This window comes from Thunnus maccoyii, chromosome 5, assembly GCF_910596095.1.
Source record: "Thunnus maccoyii chromosome 5, fThuMac1.1, whole genome shotgun sequence".
In the NCBI taxonomy this organism is placed as follows: domain Eukaryota; kingdom Metazoa; phylum Chordata; class Actinopteri; order Scombriformes; family Scombridae; genus Thunnus; species Thunnus maccoyii.
The window spans coordinates 5,849,141-5,869,259 of record NC_056537.1 but is presented as its reverse complement, the minus strand read 5'-3'; the positions used below and the strand labels follow the sequence as shown (position 1 = coordinate 5,869,259).

At 39.6% G+C, this 20,119-nt stretch overlaps 1 protein-coding gene across 6 annotated transcripts in view; it reads left to right on the top strand.

Annotated features, from left to right (window-relative positions):
• Window positions 1-20,119, top strand: part of LOC121896970 (suppressor of tumorigenicity 7 protein homolog) — a 65,002-nt gene that overhangs the window by 24,336 nt on the left and 20,547 nt on the right. For all 6 annotated transcript variants that reach the window (XM_042411119.1, XM_042411118.1, XM_042411123.1 and 3 more), the window contains one exon: window positions 17,679-17,761. In XM_042411119.1, the coding sequence (XP_042267053.1) occupies window positions 17,679-17,761 (83 nt within the window). The remainder of the gene's footprint in view (window positions 1-17,678; window positions 17,762-20,119) is intronic.

The following is a 20,119-nucleotide window of genomic DNA, read 5'->3' as shown; positions in this document are numbered from 1 at the left end:
TTCCATTTGTTTACTCTTATATAAAGTTATAACATGTAATTTGGCAATACACATAGGAGATGTGTGGCATATGTTGGTCATGATAATACCCGTATAATCTTAATGTGATAAAAATTTGTCACATCATTTGTATTTACGCTTTGACAATTATACAGCAGCGATTCACATGAAAGCGAATGTAACACTGCTGCTTGCACCACTGTGGAGGAGTCAGTTTCAAAAATAAAACAACCCCAGTCATGTGGAAGTGGTTTGGTGACATTAACCTTCAGAGAAAAAGAGCAAATGCTACACAGCATACTCATCATCATCTAGTAACTGCTTCGGCCACGATGTGAGTTGTGTCAGGATCTGCATCGGCTCAGGTGACAAAACTGATTGATTGATCATGACATTGTATGTTCACATTGTTTTACTTCATCAGAACAGCAGCGTTGCTTAAATAATAAAACGCCCTGAGTTTTGTGACCAGTTGCACACAAGCAGAGGAGAGCAGACAGCGCTGCCAATCAAACACCAGACTGAATTCAGTTTGAAAATCACCAGCTGGACATGTTTTATTTACCTGATACCGTCTGTGCTGAGTTCAAGTCTAAAGCTCCATATTGGTCAACAGGACTCAGCTGACTACCATCATTACACAAGGTGATGGGCTGTTTTAACTCCTGTCTATTTAAGACCCCCTTCCCAATGAACTCTGCTCTGATTGGTTAGTTTCCGAAAGCGTCCGCCGGCTCCAGAGTCTGCGTAAACAAATAATAATAGTAGGATTTTGCTTCTGTTTCTCATTGCTTACTCAAACTCAAATACATCTGTACATGTTAAAGCCTGAATCTGATCCGAAACATGTGAGTGGACGACGCAAACTACCTGTGGAACAACTTTAGCAACAAAGACTGCGGAACGGACGCTCATTTGTCAAACAGTAACCTTTGTAGTTTAGAGATATTGAATGACTTAAAGGTATGCCATGCAGGATTTTCCTTAAACAATGTATAGAGTCATACAAAAGTAATCCCTCTCAATCATCGCTTATTACCCTCTACAAGTGTGTGGTGGTGTTTGCCTTTATTTTCTTGTTTTCTTATTATTTTGCTGTGTTCAGGATGTTTCTGGTTGTCAGCCTTTGGGCAGCGGTTGTGTAGCCCCCAGCCAATAACAGAGCACAGGGTCGAGACTCTTAGCGTAGCGACCAGGTTACATCGCTGTCTCCGTCTCTCTCTCCTATGCTCCGATCTGCTCTCTGTCTCTGTGTGTCATGAACGTATAAAGAGACTCTGTGTGTCTGCTTGACCGAGGGCGGGGCTGAGCTACACACACACACACAGAGCAGAGAGCCCACGGCGGTCAGGATGAAGCTCAGCATTCACACAAAATCCGGCAATGCGGCACCTGCCCGCAGGGTTGCGCGGAGCGGAGGTGTGCGCGGAGGCGTGGGCGTGTTAATTTGTGCCTCAGAACGCGACCGCCTTGAAACAATCAGAAAACAACGTTTTATTTATCTAATTCACCGGCTTTGTTCTCGCCAGCACCGCTAGTTCTGTTCACTCTCTAGCTTGCTCAACCGCTGATGCCCCCTCTCTCTCTGTCTCTCTCTCTCTTTCTTCATGCTTTGATTTTTCAAAAGGCCTTTCGGTAGTGATGTCTTCCTCGGTTTTATTGGGTGTTAGACTTTAAAGAGCAGCCCTTCATTAGGCATTTCCCTCTGTTTTTTAACAGCGAGCAGCACTTATAAATGCACCTTACTGACTTCAGTGTGAACACAAACATCATTTACTTCACACAACTCTGGGTAAATGCAATTACCTTGTCAAACACACACACACACACACTCTCTCTCTCTCTCACACACACACACAGCTCATTATTAAACATTTGGCCTGATCAGATGTCACCTCCCTGCCTCCATCTCTCTTTTCAGGCCACCAATCCAACATCAGTGTGGGTAAATGGCTACTGCATTGTGCATTGCTCTTTATCCTTTGGCCCACATGTTGCAGGATGTTATGAGGAAGAAACGGATGATTCACTAGTTGTACAATAAACCTGCACTTTATCAAAATGGAGGTCAGTACTTGCAGTTTTCTAGGTGGTACAAGATGTTATTCCTGCCTGAAGGGATGTTCATTTTGTTTTTCTTGTAGTCATTTAAACTTTATCATTAGTACACAGTGATGGGAAGTGAATAACTAAATACAAAAAATGCAATGCAAATGCAAAAATGTTGGATTCAAACCAGTGACTCTCAGCCTGTTTAGTCAGTCCTGCAGCCTTGGGGGGGGGGTATTGATTGTCTGATGTCAAATTGTCTGGAGAGGAACAGAGATCCTATTATCATTGATGTGAACTGAAGGGACCAACAGTGACATTGCATTCTTTTTTGTTGGCGTTACTATCAGTTTAATAATAACTTCCTCAGATGGTTATGTGGAGGGTCGTACTCGTTTGTAGTGACTGACTCTGTAAACACCACAGTGCTAGGATGGCAAAGTGCTGTCGAGATGAAAACGTAGCCAGTAGGGTTGCAACGGGATGAGATTTACATGGTACGATAACTGTCTCACGGTTTCATGATATTTCACAATTGTTATTATTATTATTATCAGTTACAATGACCCTGAAAGGAATGAAAACAGAAGCACTTTATTATAGTTGAAACTTGAAACATTTTTTTTCAATGCTAGCATGTATAGAAACTTGATTTGCATGTTAACACCAGTGATGGAGGAAGTACTCACATCCTTTTTCTTAAATAAAAGTACTAATACCACACTGTGAAAGTACTCTAGTAGTCCTGCATTGAAAATGTTAAGTAGAAATATGGAAGTTTTATCACGTAATGTACTTAAAGTATTAAAAATAAGTACTCAATGCAGAAAAACGTCCCCTCTGACTGTTATACTAATATATATATAATATAATTAGATTATTGTTACTCATGCATTAATGTAAAAGCATTGAATTATTGTTTATCCAACTGCAACTAATGATTATTTTCATTATGGATTAATCTGTTGATTATTTTCTCCATTAATCAATTGTTTGGTTTGTAAAAATTCTCAAACTAGTGAGAAATGACGTCACAAGCGCTCTAAACGATTATCAGAATAGTTTCCAATTTCCTGTAGGTGTGTGACAGCACAGCCAGACTGATCCCGTCTGTATTTTTAACTCTCACACACACTCGCTTATGTCAGCCCTCTCGAGCCGGGGAAAGTTTGTGTGTGTTTCTTTACGGGGTCAGATCAGAGTCAGTGTGTTTCTGTTTGTAAGTCAGAGGTTAGACAACACAGATGGAGCCGGGAGCCGGGATGTGGAAAATCATTTCGATAGCGCATTTTATTATTATTTATTATCGACGGTCAAGCGTTCACATGTTTTTTCTTTAAGGATTAAACACTTTATTTGATCTGCATGGAGGGAAGTGTTCCCTCCTTTGGCAGCCACTGCGTCCACATTTTTTTTTTTTACAAATTAGATATCCGTCCTCAAGGACAACCCTGTGTTCGTTTTTACGATATCCAAAATATTCCCACGCTGCTGATTTTTTCAACTTCTTTTCCGGGGGGGGGGGGGGGGGGGGGGGGGGTGGAGATTGGTGGCATCAGTCTTGCTTCTCTCTGCCGTTTTCTCCACTGCATGTGTTTGTGTGTGTGTTGCGCCAGTTGCAGAATCTGACAAGCATTTGAGGAGGACAGGAAATGTGCACGTGTGGGTGAGATTGTCCATTCAGTTGCATTTAAAAATGTTTTTTTTTTTTTACAAAACTGGTAAAATGTACAAATGTACATGGTATGATAAGTGAAACCGGTATACGGACGCAACCCTAGTAGCCAGTAGTTCATTACTGTTTTGATTTTGTTACTACATTTAGAAAATCATGGAGCTACCTCCTCATGTGTGGGTGAACAGCACAACAGTTGGTGGATGAATGTTTGTTCGACTTTTACCGTACTGTTTAGTATATGAGTGCACAGTTGCACACTGGATATTCTTTATGCAGGGAGCATTTATAAGTCCCCTAAGCGGTACACATTTCAAAAAGCACCCAAGTTTGAACCCAAGTTCTCCAATTTTCTCAATGGCCTTCCTACACCCTGACCTGTTCAAGACTGTCTTTACTGTCTCTGGGCTGTTTGGAAACCCTGATTGAGGTTCAGTCTTGGACAAAGGTTTGAAAAAGTGAGATTAATTTGTAGAATCAGCCTAAACCACATTATTTACTCATATACTGTATGTGTCTGAGCCACTACAAACAGTCGTAATTGTTTTATACCTTTTTATTATGGAGCCAATAATAGAGATGACAGGAAATGAAGGAGCAAAAAGACTGCCAAAAACCAGGGTGATACAAGTTTACTGTGAGGTGAGCTGGGATAGATTTGCTAGTAATTTAAGGATAACAGTTAAGAGCCAACAGCTTACGTGAAACCATTCTGTCCTGATCATCTGGTTTGAGCACATTTCCAGTTTGTAGTTTAAATAATCTGTGATATCCACTGTTACATGCAGTTTCATGATCGATAAGGATTTCAGAAATCTTCTTGGGTGTCCCCGGCCTAGCCCTGGTTGAAACCTGAACACCACACTGACTGTAGACCGGGCTATTTCTGTGTAAGATAAATGTTAGATTGCAAGCGGTATGCCAACTGATAAGGCTGAGCTCAGGTTAATGCAGCTGGGAAATGGAGTCTTGTTTTGATTGTGGGAGGATTGCTGTAGGCCATACCTTTAGTCATATCACTCCAACATTGTATAAGTGCTATTTCATCGCTGGTCCATTATGTGTTTTTTTTATTTTTATGCTGGATGTTATTTTGGTTATTGCCCTGACAAGATCACATCATCTTTCAATGCAGTGATAAGCCACTAATGGGCTTTGAACTCTCATGCTGAGGTAGCTCCAGGTTGTATTTGTTTGTTACGCTGTCGGGGCCCATGAGCAGAATAAGGTGCTTACTGAAATTGGCCATTTGATGAAAGCCAAACAGAACTCTGACGGCAACCAGCTGTCTCTGTTGCTGTGGTAACCCCCCGTAAGAACGGCGAAACCGGCAGAGTGATCGGGTTTCTGTGGTAACTGCTGACTTATGCTATTTTTGTCTCTTGAGCTCATATAGTTGGCTGGAAGTTGAGTGAGCCAAAAAGGAGGCTTATTTTAGATAAAGGATCTTCAGTAAGGACTTTTATCCCCTGAAAGAGACACTAATGTATTCCCATGGATTATGACCTTTGACCCTAAATCCTCACCCAACAGATAAAGGGGCTGAAAACATCTCGCCATAAAGCTTGTACACTCTCTAATGCATCGGATTTTAAAGTTTAAACATGGTTGTTGTTGCAGTAGCTCACTGCATGCCTGTAATAAACTTACTATAAGACCAAAACATCTCTGTATTTTTCCATCCTGTGCAAAATCTTGACATTGAAAACTAAATAAAAGGAACAATTTAACTCATTTGCTACTTTTTGGATTGGATATTTTGTGATATAGGGTAGTTATCTCAGGTGTGAATGCAGCAAAATTTCAATTTGCTTTCATTTTGTAGTGTAATACTTGTGTATGATGTGTCCAAACATTAAAAACTACTGGGAAATATTACCTAACTAGTTGACTTGAGTGAAAACCCCGGTGTCTGAACTGGAGCAAAGAGTCTGTTTCTCCTTTTGAGCTGCCTGAATGATGCAACTCTCCTTCAAAATCAGATGGCTACGATAACGTCTTCTTCTGTGAAGCTGATCTTTAACAAAATGATTATCAACAACATGTATCTGCTTCCTTATCAGTGGATTATTTCTGCTAGTAGTCTTTCTTAAGCCATCATTGTTTCTCACTAAAAAAAAAAAAAGGCAGCGGAGCAGCAAGTCTCTGTTGGTGCTTATCAAACGAAATAGGCCTCGGTTTTTAAATTTTTGATGAATTTACTTGTCTTAGTGAATTGTGATGATGGCCTATTTCCTTGATCATTCATAGCTGTTGAATACTGTATTCTTAGGTCAACCACAGCATGTTCAGATTAGATCACAACTATTTATAAAAAAAAAAAAAAAAAAAAAAAGACCTGGAAATGTTTTTACATCATAGATAGTCATTTCACTGGCATTCAAAATCTCCATATATGGATCTGGGGCTGGTTGTGAAACTATTCAACAAACAGGACCAGCTCCCAGGCCATTTGCTGCTGCCATCCATAACTTCAGCGGTGCACAGCCTGTGCCAACAGTAACAGAGCTCAGACTCTTGAGTTTTAATGATCATAGGCTTGGCCAGAGCCACGGGAGGTGAAGTCATTCTGTTGCTCTTGAATTCAGTCTCAGCTTGCTCACCACACTCGCCATGGGCATAGTTAAATTTCTTTGAGTCAAATGTTCTATGTAGCTCAACAAATTAAGCATAGCAACTACCGTTTGTGGAATTCCAGTGGGTTTGAGTTCCAGTAACAAACATTGTACTGTATGTGTGCGGTCCATGCCACTTTGGGTCAAAGTGTCCACTAAATGGCATCTTCTAGGTCTGATAACTGGCTCCTTTTTTGAATAAAATACTTTTTTCAGTCACTTTATAATTGTTTGACATTAAAATGTTCAAATTTGAACATGAAATACTGGTACAAAATATAGTTTATTAGCAGCATCAATATATCGGTGCTGGCATTCAAACCCATAACAATTAATAATTAGATCACAGAACAACAACAGAAAGCTCACAATATTTTCCTGTTTGTCATTTTGTCTGGACAATAATTATTTGGGCTGCAGCTAACAATTATTTTCTTTAGTGATTAATCTGCAGATTATTTTTTCCATTAATCATTTTCTCTATAAAATGTCTTTAAAGGTCTTATTTTGTCCAAACAACAGTCCAGAACTCAAATATATTCAATATTCATATCATGTATGACAAAGAAAAGCACTAAATCATCACATTTGAGAAGCTAAAAGCTTCGTACTTGCTTAAAAAAATGATTAAAACGATTATTAGATTATCTCACTAGTTGTATTAGCACTATTAAAGGTAGAGTCAGTCATTCTGGACAAAGATTGTTGATATTTGAACTAAACAACCAAACAAATACACCCCTCTTTTCGTACTCATTCAGAAGCTCCGCCCCCCCAAATTCATGGACGTGCATCGCCAAGGCAACGACCAAAAGAGAAATATGGTTAAGAGGTTGAAAACACATATACAGCGGGATATTTCTGTGATAAAAACAGCTGCCTGCTCAGATTATGCTTCACTAAACGCGACAGAGACAGACTCGTAAAAAGCATTAAAAAAACGTCAGTGTGGATTGATATATTTAATAAAATGGACGTGTATCTGTTCTGTGAGAAAACACTTTCCTTGTGGATTGGCCACGGCCTCTCTCTCTCCAGTTCTCTACCGTTCAACGGGTGCTGGAGACGGGAGACTGTCATGTCACACAGACAGCTGCTCTGATGACTCCCCTCTCTCCTGTGCACGAGCACGAACGCCCCCTGCTGATTGGCTGGAATAGTGTTGTGCGGCTCGCTCTGAGCCACTGTGTTTACATGCACATTTACAGAGCCAGTGCTGTGCATGAACACCAGATTTTTTTTTTGTTGTTTTTGTTCAGCACACACACAGAATGAACAGCTAGCGGGCCATAAGGAGAGTGTATTGGATTAGAATTACTGACTCTGCCTTTAATTAGGTTGGCCCATAAAATGCCAGAAAATAGTGAGAAATGCTCCTCAGAATTTCCCAGAATAAAAAGCAGATGTCTTAAAATCTTAGTCTTGTTTTGTCTGACTAACTGCCAAAAACCCAAATATATTCAATTTACAACAATATACAAAAGAGAAAAGCTGTAAATCCTTACATTTGTGGGGCTAAAGCCAGAGAATGTCAGAAAAACTTAATCGTTTGTTGAAATAGCTGTCACTTCATTCAACAGACAGAAAATTAAATTATCCATTAAGAGTTTCAGCTCTCAAAGTTACCCAAACACTGTAAGGAAGAGCTCTCACAGTAGCATCGATAAAGCAACTCAATGGGACTAACCACATAAACTAAACAGCGTGCAGCGAACTGGTGTCAATTAGTCAGTCACATAACTTGGAAGTTGGACCCTCTGCGGTGGAGGGGCGAGGGGAGAAATGAAAACATCACTGTTCTTGGCGTACTCCCTCAGTAATAATCATAATGTGTGCTTGGCTGATGATGAAAAGGGGAGTTTTTGGTAGCTTGCAGAATGAGTGAATATGATTAACACCCGGGGCTGCATGGGATGGAGAGAATATTATTTGGCTGAAACACGGGGCCTGTCTGCTTGGAAAGGTTTTAAGAGGGGCAGGGACACTATGCTCGAGTTACAACAAAAGAGCTTGTCATGTGAAAAAACCTCTTTCTCCCTGAGAAAACAAAGAAAACGTCTAATTTCACTGTTGTAAAATTATAGGTCTACTATGAAAGGAGGAATAAATTATACAGACCTCAATCTGACTATTTTTATTCTTGTTTTCAGTCCGTCATCATGGTGGTATTTGCCTTGAAAGCAACAACCATTTTCCAAACACTCCATTCAGCTGTTAATACAGCAGCTGTACCATTGAGTGTATCATCTGTAGTATTGTTACGAGCGTAAACGCCTGCATTTAAACACTCCCAACTGGCACATGCTGCAATAATCTAACACGTGGTGACACTGATACCCAGTCTACCCTATTATTTAACATAGTACCGGCTTCTAGAAACCTTTCATTCCCGCTGAGCTAATTGCTGATTTTGTTTTGAAACTGGGGATAAAATTTAAATCAGCATCATCCTCATTGTCTGAATAGTGTCAGAGTAGTAATCTGAGCCTTAGTTAATAGTATCGTTGGCCTTGCTTCCTCCATTCAGGAGAAGGACATTTACACGGCCGTTGACTGCTGCATGATAAGTCTTCTTGGTGGATCTTCAAGGAAGCCCAGTGATAATTGAATCGGTTCAGTCGGATCTCGTTGAGAAAATCACTGCATTTGTCATCATCATGTTCAAACGCTAACAAAGAACTGCAGCTAACCTTGTCAGCCTTTTAATTTCTCCGGGCTCTCTCCGTCTTCCTTCTCTAGTATGTCAGCAGGCTATGAAAAGAAAGAAAGAAAGAAAGAAAGAAAGGAACAAGGTCACTGGTTCTAATCAATGGATCAAGTGAGGAATTGTGAGAGCGATGATGATGATAATGTTTCAACCTTTCCTAATAACTAATGCTGAGGGGCTCCGGAGCAACGCTCTCAGCCCCCAGTAGAACCATTAAAGCTGGTCAGTGGCCGTCTGTAAGGCTGGAGGGATGCTGGCTGGATGCTCGGAGTAAATAAATATTAGAAGATATTTCCATTACAATAATCACAAAAGTGAAGGACTGAAGGCCTTGGCTATCTGTAAATCTGCACTGAGGAGGCTCCTTCTTCCATTCTGCTGTAGGGTCATTTAGGGGTTGTCATGGTTACCTCTGCAAGAGGAGGCTAAGGAGCACCCCGCCCCCCTTCATTAAAATCCATGTTATTGATTGGCTGGCCTGGTATCTACAGACCCCCCTGTACTTATTCTGCTGGGTTACTAGCAGGAGAGAAGGACAGAGCTTGCTCACAATTGTGTTGGCCCGCTGTCACTCACAGACAACAGCCAATCAAGGAAAGCGAACCAGACCAGGGGCCCCCAGTAGTAAATGTGCTCTATGAAAGACAGCTAGCTGCTGCTTAGATTGCTGTATGGATTTGGACAGTGGTGAAGGAGCATAACCCCTGATTTTTCTGGTGAAAGCGGAAAAGAAAAATCTCACTTTGACTGAGTGTTTGTTAAAGATTTTTGAGATCTGAGATTTTTATTTATAAGGCAAAAAAAAGAGGCCTTGTCAGTGTATTAGTGGCTTTAGTGGATGTTTCAGTGGAATGGAGGGTAAGTAATATGCTGTTGCTTCATTGGGTCTGCTGCTGACATGCTGTGTGTAGTCAGGAACTGTACGGTAGCTGTGTTTCTGATCTTTTTCCCTTGCAAATGGCCTTTGTATTGTGTACAGCAGGTGGCCCTGTACATTTTGTATTGATATTCATGAAGTAGATGGTTTACTCACCGCGTGGGCGAAGGCCTGCTGGCTCTGTGTATGTGTGTGTGTGTGTGTGTGTGTGTTGCTTGCCTCTTTATGTCTTAGTTGTATATCTGTGTGTGTGTGTGCATGTGCGTGTGAGGGATATGCTAGCTGCAGCTGATATCTGTGTTTACATAGTGGCTTGTTGAGCAGAGCTAGATTAAACCTGGGGTAGGGAAAGGTGCCGTCATTCAATCTTTGTATTTATTTTCCATTGATGTCCCATATGTTTATTTCCTTTTGTTTACTGTTGTCTGGTGGTTATGGAAAATAATTAAAAATAGTGAGGTTGTTTGTGTGAGAAATTTTGCCCGTCCGCCTCTGCAACCTCCCATACAACATCTCAGTTTTTGTTTGGAAGAAATACAGCCAGGGAGCTGTTCTTATCCATCAGCCAGCAAGTAAAGCAAAGAAAATAGATAAATGAGTCTCTCTCGCTCCCTCCCGTTCCCTCCTTTCCAGTTTCTTTATTGATGTAAAAGGAAGATTACAATATTGCCAAAGCATTTCAGGACTCCACAAAGCAATTATTCCATCGCATTTAATTTAGAGTGCATAATAGAAATGGAAAAAAAATGAAAAGAAAACAGTGAATATGTGGTTGTTACTAACTGAATAGAACAAATCTTGGACGCCAATTAAACCAACAGAAGTTGATAAAAATAAATAAAAAAAGACATCTCTCTCAATTTGTAGCTAGCGAAGAGAAACTTCCAATACTTTCTGACAGCATCAGAGATCACACTCAAGAAAAGATTATTTTTTTTTTACAAAGTTAGGATAATGTTTTGTCCTGTTGAGTATCGAATAAAATATAACAGTTAAAAGCAATGACAACTTCACACAATCTGTTTGGTCTTAGCAGCCAGTATTTCATGTCTCTCTTTCTTAGTTTCAAGCGTCTCGACTGCCAAGGCTTCATTTCATTTGGATAATGCTCCTTTTTGGATTTTTTGAATTCTTAGAGACTTTGCAAAATGAGTCCAAAATTAAATTAAAAGTTGTGAAGTGAGATCTAATGTCGCTATACTCTCTAATTCAGGCAACCACATAATTCTAGGTTGATTCTCTTTCTGTATTCTGGAGTAGGTTTTATATTTTTATGTTTGGCATTACCTAAAACAACTGCGCATTCGATTGATCGTCTGCTCTGCTGGTACTTTCTTAGATCCCCTTTTGTGTTTTTCCACACAAGGGGAAAAAATAAGTACCAGTTCGGCTCTACATTTGTTGTTTGAAAGTCTTTCTACTGAAACCCAAAAATAGATTTCCAGAATTTTAGATGAGAGATTTTGAGTTAGTCCCTTATCTCTCTCTCTCCTCGTCCTTGGATGATACTCACTCTGTCTGTGTTTCCTTCTCTGCCTTCTGTTCAAGATAAGTTTTGCTGGTAGAAACCCCGAGATGTATTCCTACAGCAGTATGCCACCAACAGCAGCTACAATGAGTTTTTGTTGTTGCTTGTGTGGGAGTTTCATAGATCTGTCAATGTTGTTCATAATGCTGGACAGTTCTTCTTCATAGCTTACATTATTTATACCTTATATGTGCAGTAAACCCTCCAACCCACACATTTGCAGACAACAACACAGAAAGTTAAACAGGTTAGGATGCAGGCGGCCTGCAGGAGCTCCCAAAACTGTCTTGTATTACTCACACATTGCTTCTTATGATAATATCTGACATGAATGTGTCTCCTAAAGCGGTGCTGCTGTATCCAGACAACCCGCCACCAGTACTTTTCTGTTCCAAAAACCCTGAAAGGTGCAGCAAAGTTTTTAGGTACATTTAGAATCAGCAAAATGTACAGAAGACATCTTTCAATACCACTTAATTCGTGAAACCAGTCCAATACTCATTTGTCCAGCGGTTATATCTGCCAAGCTGTTGCCAAGCTGCAAAAGCAGGCGCTTTGCTGAAGATACAGAAACTTCTAAATACTCAAATCCCACATGTGAATATACACAGACTTTTGTAATAACATACTACAAGACTCACGTTTGAGCTCCATATGTCAGCTGTAAAACTCCACCGCTGCCATGTTTTCGAAGCGTTTGAAAAGGAATGCTTTGAAAATATGGAGCAGACACGAGGCGACTGCTTCAATGAGATGAGCAATCTTCCAGTCAATGACAAATGTTGGATTGTATTAACTGTCTGGACTTTCATTTTGGTGTTGTAGTAAACATTGATGATCTTAAGTAATTTCTGTGTAGCTTTGTGGGTCAGTGTCAGGTTGAACAGCCAAGGACAGATTTCATCTACAATCTCCAAAATTTATGGTTGAATGTGGAGTGTAACAGAACTCCGATGTTTTATATTTGCCTGTAAAATTGGGTTTATCTGTATTAAAATGGCCACAGTTCCTACAAGGTTAATCAAAACTGAAAGTCAGCACTTAAACCTCACAGTCAGTATTTGAAATCAAGTGTGTTGAAGTACAAAGCCAACAAAATGTGTCACTCTTCTAATACTTTCTGACTCCACTATATAGAGTTGGCCAGCATGCAGTCAGTACTAATATCAAGTAGCTTTGTTCCAACAGCACTGTACTCTGTTGGAGATAAATGTTGAAGTCACTGATTATTGTCAGTTTTACCCATCAAAGGCTGAATGTGTGTGTGTGTGTGTGTGTGTGTGTGTGTCTGTCAGCCTCTTTTAGACATATGGTGGTAGTGATTTTAAAAGCATGAGAGTGCATTAATACGTCATGAAACAAGACCTGTCATTTGTTCTCGTTTGTAGTTAAGTGTGTCTGGCTGCACATGTAGGGATTGTGTGTGTGTGTGTGTGTGTGTGTGTGTGTGTGTGTGTGTGTGTGTGTGTGTGTGTGTGTGTGTGTGTCTCAGTGTGTATCTTTTATCATTCTGGTCAGACCAGCAGTCTGCTGACCGTCCCCTCTTCAGTAAAGGTCACATCTCCTGTTGTCTCCGGTGACATTTAGTCCTGAGTCTGTCTGTTAGCATTTGTCCCTTCATTTCATCATGTTACACTCCCAACATGCTCTGGGCCTGCTTCCCTGTCAGCGAGCATCATGGCAGCGGTAGCAGTGATGGAGGTAGAGAAGTGAGCTTGTATTATGGTCTAGACCAAATCTTCTGATGCTGGTGTTTACATTTTCTGGCTTTTTGAAGATGCTCCTATCCAGAGTATGAAATTTTTCTATGCTAGCGCCAATGCTACCTGAGTTTTGGCAGTGATACCAAAACTATATACTTTGAGGAATAAATCATGTTTTTCCCCCATTTAATCAAAAGAAGCCAAACTTTTCAAATGTTAAATTTTTTTAGAGCTGCAAGGATTACCTAGTTGATTGACAGAAAATTAATCAGCAACTATTTTGATAATCGATAAATTGTATTGGACATTTTTTAAGCAGAAATGCTAAAGATTTAATGGTTCCAGGTTGAGAACTTGCTGCTTTTTGAGTATGTTTGGGGTTTTGGATTTTTTATTGGACAAAACAAGGTATTTGATAAAGCTGCCTTGTGCTTTAGGATAGTGTGATGGACATTTTTCATTGTTTGTTGTTGTGTTGTATTTATTGGGACAATGTGCAGTTAGCTTAAACTAATTTTCATCTGCAGTCCCTTACGATTAATTAATTTTATGTTTTATAGACCTAACAATTTAAAATAATCAATGAATCTAGAAATTAACTGCCAGAGGAATCGATTATGAAAATAATTGTTACTTGCAGCATTAAGTGTTTTCTAAATACAATCAGCTGTGCAGGTTTTCAACTTTTTGGCATTGACAGATTTTGAACCTCGGTGGTAGAAACTCTTCTTTGTTGTATCTGTTTGTGTTGGAGGACTGATGGTGCAGTTTTACTTCTGCTCACTGAAGTTTTTTTTTATACGAATGTAAAAAGTCGATTACAAACACTTGGCGAGCTGCAGTTAGAGTCCAAGCCAGAAAAAAAAGTCTTGGTGGAATAATTTTCCATCATGCAGCTCAGTCTGTTATCTTAGAGTTGAGTTAAACTGTCTCTTACAAGGACAAAGTGTTCTTAGAAATCTGCACCACAGTGGCACAAAAAAATAATCTTTTACCTTTTTTATTTTAACTTTTTACAGCTTTACAAATCCTGTAAGCGAATCCTGTAAGTGTGTGCACGAACCAGACATAGAGGCTTGATTACGTTTTATTTTAATTTAGTTTGATACTCAATTGGGAAATTCATGTCACACCTTTACTCGAGGATTATGTAATTAAATTATATAAGGAGGGTGTAAGATTTCTGTCAGTGGAGCCTGAACCCAGGACGTCCACTAGAGAGAAGATCTCTTTTCTGATCATGCAACCCTGCTTCTTCCACAAAGATTTACATACTAATGCCCATCACATGTTCCCAGAACCCAATTTGATATTTTTAAATGCACCCAGTGGTTAAAATCCTAAAGGTATTCAATATAAAATGAAACAAAGCAGACAAAAGTAGGAAAATCTTCACATTTGAGGAGCTGGAAACAAATGTTTGCTAGCTGATTTCATGTTAGGAATGTTTTAGGGATTACATCTGTGACTTTTGGAACATGTCCACCCTCTTATGTTATTTATGTGAGTATATGGTATGTCAATTATGGCTTCAGTTATTGGCTTGATGAAGATGAGACAGTCCATTGCCAGCCAGACAGCAGTATCCTCTCAACAATGCGGGCTGACAACAGCTGTTAGGCCTGTTTCACTACAGGCCAAGCTGAAAGACCCTTTTCTGTTGGGACGAGAGTCTGCACTTCACACCACTGAATAGCTGTCCAGCTGCACGTGTGTGTTTGTGTGTGTGTGTGCGCATGTGTTTCTGTGTGTGTATAAGGCAGGCGTTCATCTGAGTGGGGTCTTTGTCCCACCCTCCCCGATCCTCTATGTGACTCCTAGGGAATTAACATGACAACCCCAACAACCCCGTGGTCTATCAGTCTAGTATCCTTTACTGCAGCTAGCACAGTCTCTCACTCACTTTGGCAAAATGCAGAAGGAGGAGGAGGTCACCTCTAGCTACCAGCAGAAATCGTGGTACATTTTGGCAGGTCACCAAACATCAGTGGGATGTCCAATGTAATTTTTAAAAGATTTTTTTTTATTTTCTTTACAACCTGGGTTGTATTTTTTGTAGTTTTGGTTGTTATTCCTGTTTTAATCCTAACTTAATTGGTACAATTTGGGGGTGCAATGACTGATCTACAAGGTGACTTCACACTAATCAACTATACAAGTTTATTGTTAATAATCTTTTGGCTTTACATGCTCTTTTTCCCTCACAATGCTGAGGCCTCATGGGGCCACAGCACATCTTAAGGCTAAAAATTAGGAGAAAGTTCTAAAAGTAATGGCCGTGTGAGTCCTTACTTTTAAGACCCACAGGTTTTAGCGCTTTAAGTAGCTCTTAAGTCTGAGAGAAGTTAATCACCTACAGTCACTCAGCTGATGGAGGTAACGCTGCTTCAGTGTTTCGGGAAAAAATACAATAGTAATGAACTTTTTAAAAGCATATTTTGATGTTCAGAAGGTTAATAATCATTCAATCAAGTACCAACAAAACAAAACAATCCAATCCAGCCAGAGATGATGGTTAACACAATTATCCACTACAACAAACACAAAGTGCGCTCTTCAGAAAATACTTAACATCTGAAATGAATAAATTAATTAATGTAGACGATTTCATGGCCATTTCTGGATTACCCTGTAAAAATCGATGCTCTGTGTAGAATCCCATCAAAGACTTGTTAGGTCTACTTTCTATCTGTCTGTCCTCTTCTGTCAGTATCACAGGTGTAATAGAAATGCAGTTTGGTTTTGGTAAAGCAGGGATGACAAACGAAATGCATTTTGAAGAATGTAAACATTAAATTGTAGCTCACTGGCTGTCATTTGTATAGTTTTTATTGCATCAATGAAGGCACTCAAATGCTCTTCTTACTGACTACGTATACTGCTCCAGGGTTTCTGTTCTTAGCTGCTATTAGGATTTGGTTGAAGTGTATCACCGTGTTACAGTAATATGATAACTACAAGTCAGTTAGCGGTTAATCTCTCTAAACAGATCATTATTTATAAGCTGTCCCGGCTATGTGATCTTACTTATGTAAGTCTGCTTCTTTCCTTCAAGCTCAGATCGCTGTGACTAATCACTCAATCCTTGGAGGCACTTCCTTACCTGCAACCATCTTAATGTCACCAACTGTTCAAAGAATCAAAGGAGGCTTTAAAAATTATAATCCATCAGAAGAAGAAACTGCAGTCTTCAGTATTGTTAGATTTTTAAACTAAAAAAAAAAAAAAACAGTTGTCAGATAATGAATGGAAATGTCATCAATCCAAATATCATCTGAACTTCTGTTTCTTAGAGATGTTTGTGAAATTAAAAAGACAAATTGAAAGCAGATGGTAGAAGAAGACTCCCTCCGTGAAACAAGTGTAATAATCTCACTACCATCATTACCAGCTGCAACACCTCAGTCGCAGACGTTCCTTCTGAAAATATGAACTATAAATATTTTACCTTCTAACATCTCTGGTAGAATCGAAATACATCCCAATTATGGCAAAAAAAAACGTACCATAATTATGGTTGCAGGCTGGCGTTAAAAGAGAGGAGCGTGGATCAGCTCTTCACCGCAAGGCTTGATTGATATGGATCATTCACTCGGAGTTATAATTTTTACGGTTCACAGGATCTCACAAAAGTTGCACTATGAAATAAATTGTATAGAAACCCAACTTAAGCATTGGGGTTTATATACCCACCTCCAGGAGAGAGAGCTTAGATCAGTGGATAAGAGCTTGAAGTTAAACCTATAGACATTCTGGCATCTATTATATCTTATTGTTACTGACAGTACTGATGATACTTGAACTCTTAAGCATATATCACAGGAGTAGACACCATTATCTCCCCGTTGACCATCGGTTCAATCAGTGATTAAACCGTGAGCTTTGAGAGTCTGCAGCCTCTTGCAGAGTTCAAGGCCGTTTGCTGAGCTATTAATGATAACTAATCTGGGAAAATTAACCACCAGCAGGTCAAATGCTGAACACGTTGATCACTGTTTCTGTTCTACTAAGCCTTTAGCAGCGATCTAAACATCATCTAGATGCCATTTTCCACATGTAAAAGTCATTTTTGCATTGCATATTTGTGAATATTGTGTTTTTAGTTAAGACTGCCAGTTGAGCTCATGTTTTTTTTTTTTTTTTTTTTTACCCACAGGGCGTCACTCTGTAGTTAAGGCTTACCCCGTGTCCCCTGGTGTTGTGTAATTTCACATCCGAGCAGCAGGGTTCTTTGGGAAATGCCAAACACTGCATGTGGATGATGTGCTTTTTTTTTTTTTTTTTGCATGAAATGTTTTTTTATGTCTCGCAATTGTCGTTGAGTCTTTTTGATGTTTTTCCTCACAGTCTTTACTGGTCTCCTCTGTAGACGTGACCTAGTTTTACATGAACATCCGGCATTTGATTCTACAAATATCTTTCCTAAAGAATCCTTTGGTGTAGAAGAGAGATTTTTAAAGCAATCTAGTTAGTAGTAAGTGCTAACCCATCTGTCTTTCTTCCTTCTTGTGTCTCCATCTTCAGTAAGCATGTTTCTCAACACCCTGACACCCAAGTTCTACGTGGCTCTGACGGGCACTTCCTCCCTCATATCAGGACTCATATTGGTAAGATACTATATTTACAGTCCTTATTTGATGAAACTGAAGCATATAATGATGTCAGTTTTGAAATGTATCATGATTATTGTATTCATTTTGCTAGAAACACTCATTTTGAAGTGTATTCATGCAGCACAGGTATCACCTCCTTGATATAATTGCTCTTGGATGCACACACTGTCAAACACAATGGGTTTGATGACCTTTGACTAATAAATACAACCATGCATGTTATTCTCATTCTACATTGTTCTGGTCCATCAGATAAATGTAATAATCACAATTCAGGGCTGATGACTGTGCACTCTTACTTGACTTACTCATCCATAATGTTAAAAAGGCAAAGAATAATTTTCAGAGGTGACTTTATGAGCCCAGGATGTGATTCGCTAGAACAATAATAACAGGTTCAGAGGCCACAAGGTGCACTTAGTCCTTCATAAGATGAGGTGCAAAGAAATGGCAGCCTCCAGTGCTGTCATTGTGCAGTATATCCTCCTGTCTTTTCACACCATGCAACACACTTTCGGTGTTTTTACTGCTTATCTACTGAGAAAACAGTGGAAAGGGTGGGAAGGGTTTGTCTGGAATGTGGATAATAGACATCTGTAGAGGAGAAACACCTCACTAATTTGATCTTATAGTGGTATTTTTTATTAGAATCATGGTCAGAATCAGGTTTATTTCCAAGTAGGTTTGCACATACAAGGAATTTGCTTTGCTGTTGTGGTGCATAACAGTCATAAAATACACACAAAGTTAAGTCCCAAAAAATGTGTAAAATATATTCTAAGCGAGAAGAGCTGCTACAGGTTTAAATTTTAGATTGAAGAGAGTGAAATGAAAAACAAAATAATGACCAGGAGTAAACAGTATATGCAGTGTGTAATTATTCATAATAATAGTAATTATTATACAAGTTGCATCAATGTAACGCGCCGTATTAGATCAAAGATCACAGACGTGCAAATATAAGATTCAAGTATTTTATCTCTTTTAAGCAAAAATGCCAAAAAAGAAAATAAAAATGTGGTTTCAGCTTCTTAAATGTAGAGATATTTTGCTTTTCTTTGTCATACATGATAGTAAACTGAATATTTTAGTGTTTTGGACTGTTGGTCAGACAATACAAGACACTATTTACTAATATTTTCTAGACAAAGTAATCTAATAATGTTCAAGCCATTGACGCTCTGACTGAAACTGTGGAAAATGTTGGATATCTTCTGAGACGAGGTTGTGTTGCAACTATCTCTCAATACACAGATTTGTAAAGAACGTCGTCCCTGCTTACGTCAAGACTGTGACAAAATCATCAGAGCAGGGAACCAAAGTAATGAAACTCTTAGCAGCGGCTATTCCTATTTATTCAGGTATTTTATCTCTCTTTCAAGTTCTTCACAGACAGCCAACTGTGCCACAGTGGTTGGTCTGTATTTTAAATAGCTCCTCTCTTAATTAACTCACTCTCTCTCTTCCCTGCGGGCTATTGGCCAATATGCGTAGGCTGCTTAGAAATGGTGTTAAGCTTTGCACATGCTCTGTGAAATGATTAAGGAATGTGGAAGCCAATTGGTTTCGTTGGAGAGATACTGGTCGTTTCTCTGTAATTGGAATAGATGTTTATGTCCCAATTAGGTATTTTTTCCGCAGAAGAGTTCTAGCTAAGTCCATCAAAAGTTGAATATCAGTCGCTCCCTCAGGCAGAGGCTGACGGTATAATAGCTTTACCAGGTGGCTGCCTGCACACTTAGCGCTCTCGTCAGTGATCTGTCTTTTTACCGGACACTTTGAGCAACACTCTGGCTTTATTAATTCCATTAATACTTACAGTCCTCTGCTTTTATCCACTGAGCAGCTCCACCTGAGCAGCTGGCTGTGCCTTATTAAAGAAGCAACTTAATGGTGGTTGTTAAGGATGTGGAGATTATTTCTTTATGTGTTACAGAAACTCCACAGCTGGTCTGATGATTCAAACCTTCTCATATTGTTGAAATAGTCGTATTTCCAGTGGAGCGACAGGGAAGACGATGGGTTTGAAACTAGTCTATACAAATTTGTTTGACGAATGCTTAAAGGAGAGTGCTGCTGGATCCCAGCACAGGGGGGCAAGGCTTAAAGGTAAATGGACTGCACTTACAGTCTACAGTGCTTTTAGCCTGAGAGCAAAACAGAGCGTTTTACAGTGCCTCTCATTTACCCATGCACACACACACACACACACACACACACACACACACACACACACACAGACTGCCGGCTTGTCAGGAGCAGTCTGTAGTTCAGGATCTAATGGACGACCCGTTCTACCACCTGAGTGGCTCTCAGACCGACCGACCAAACAGCAGATTTCACTGATTAGTT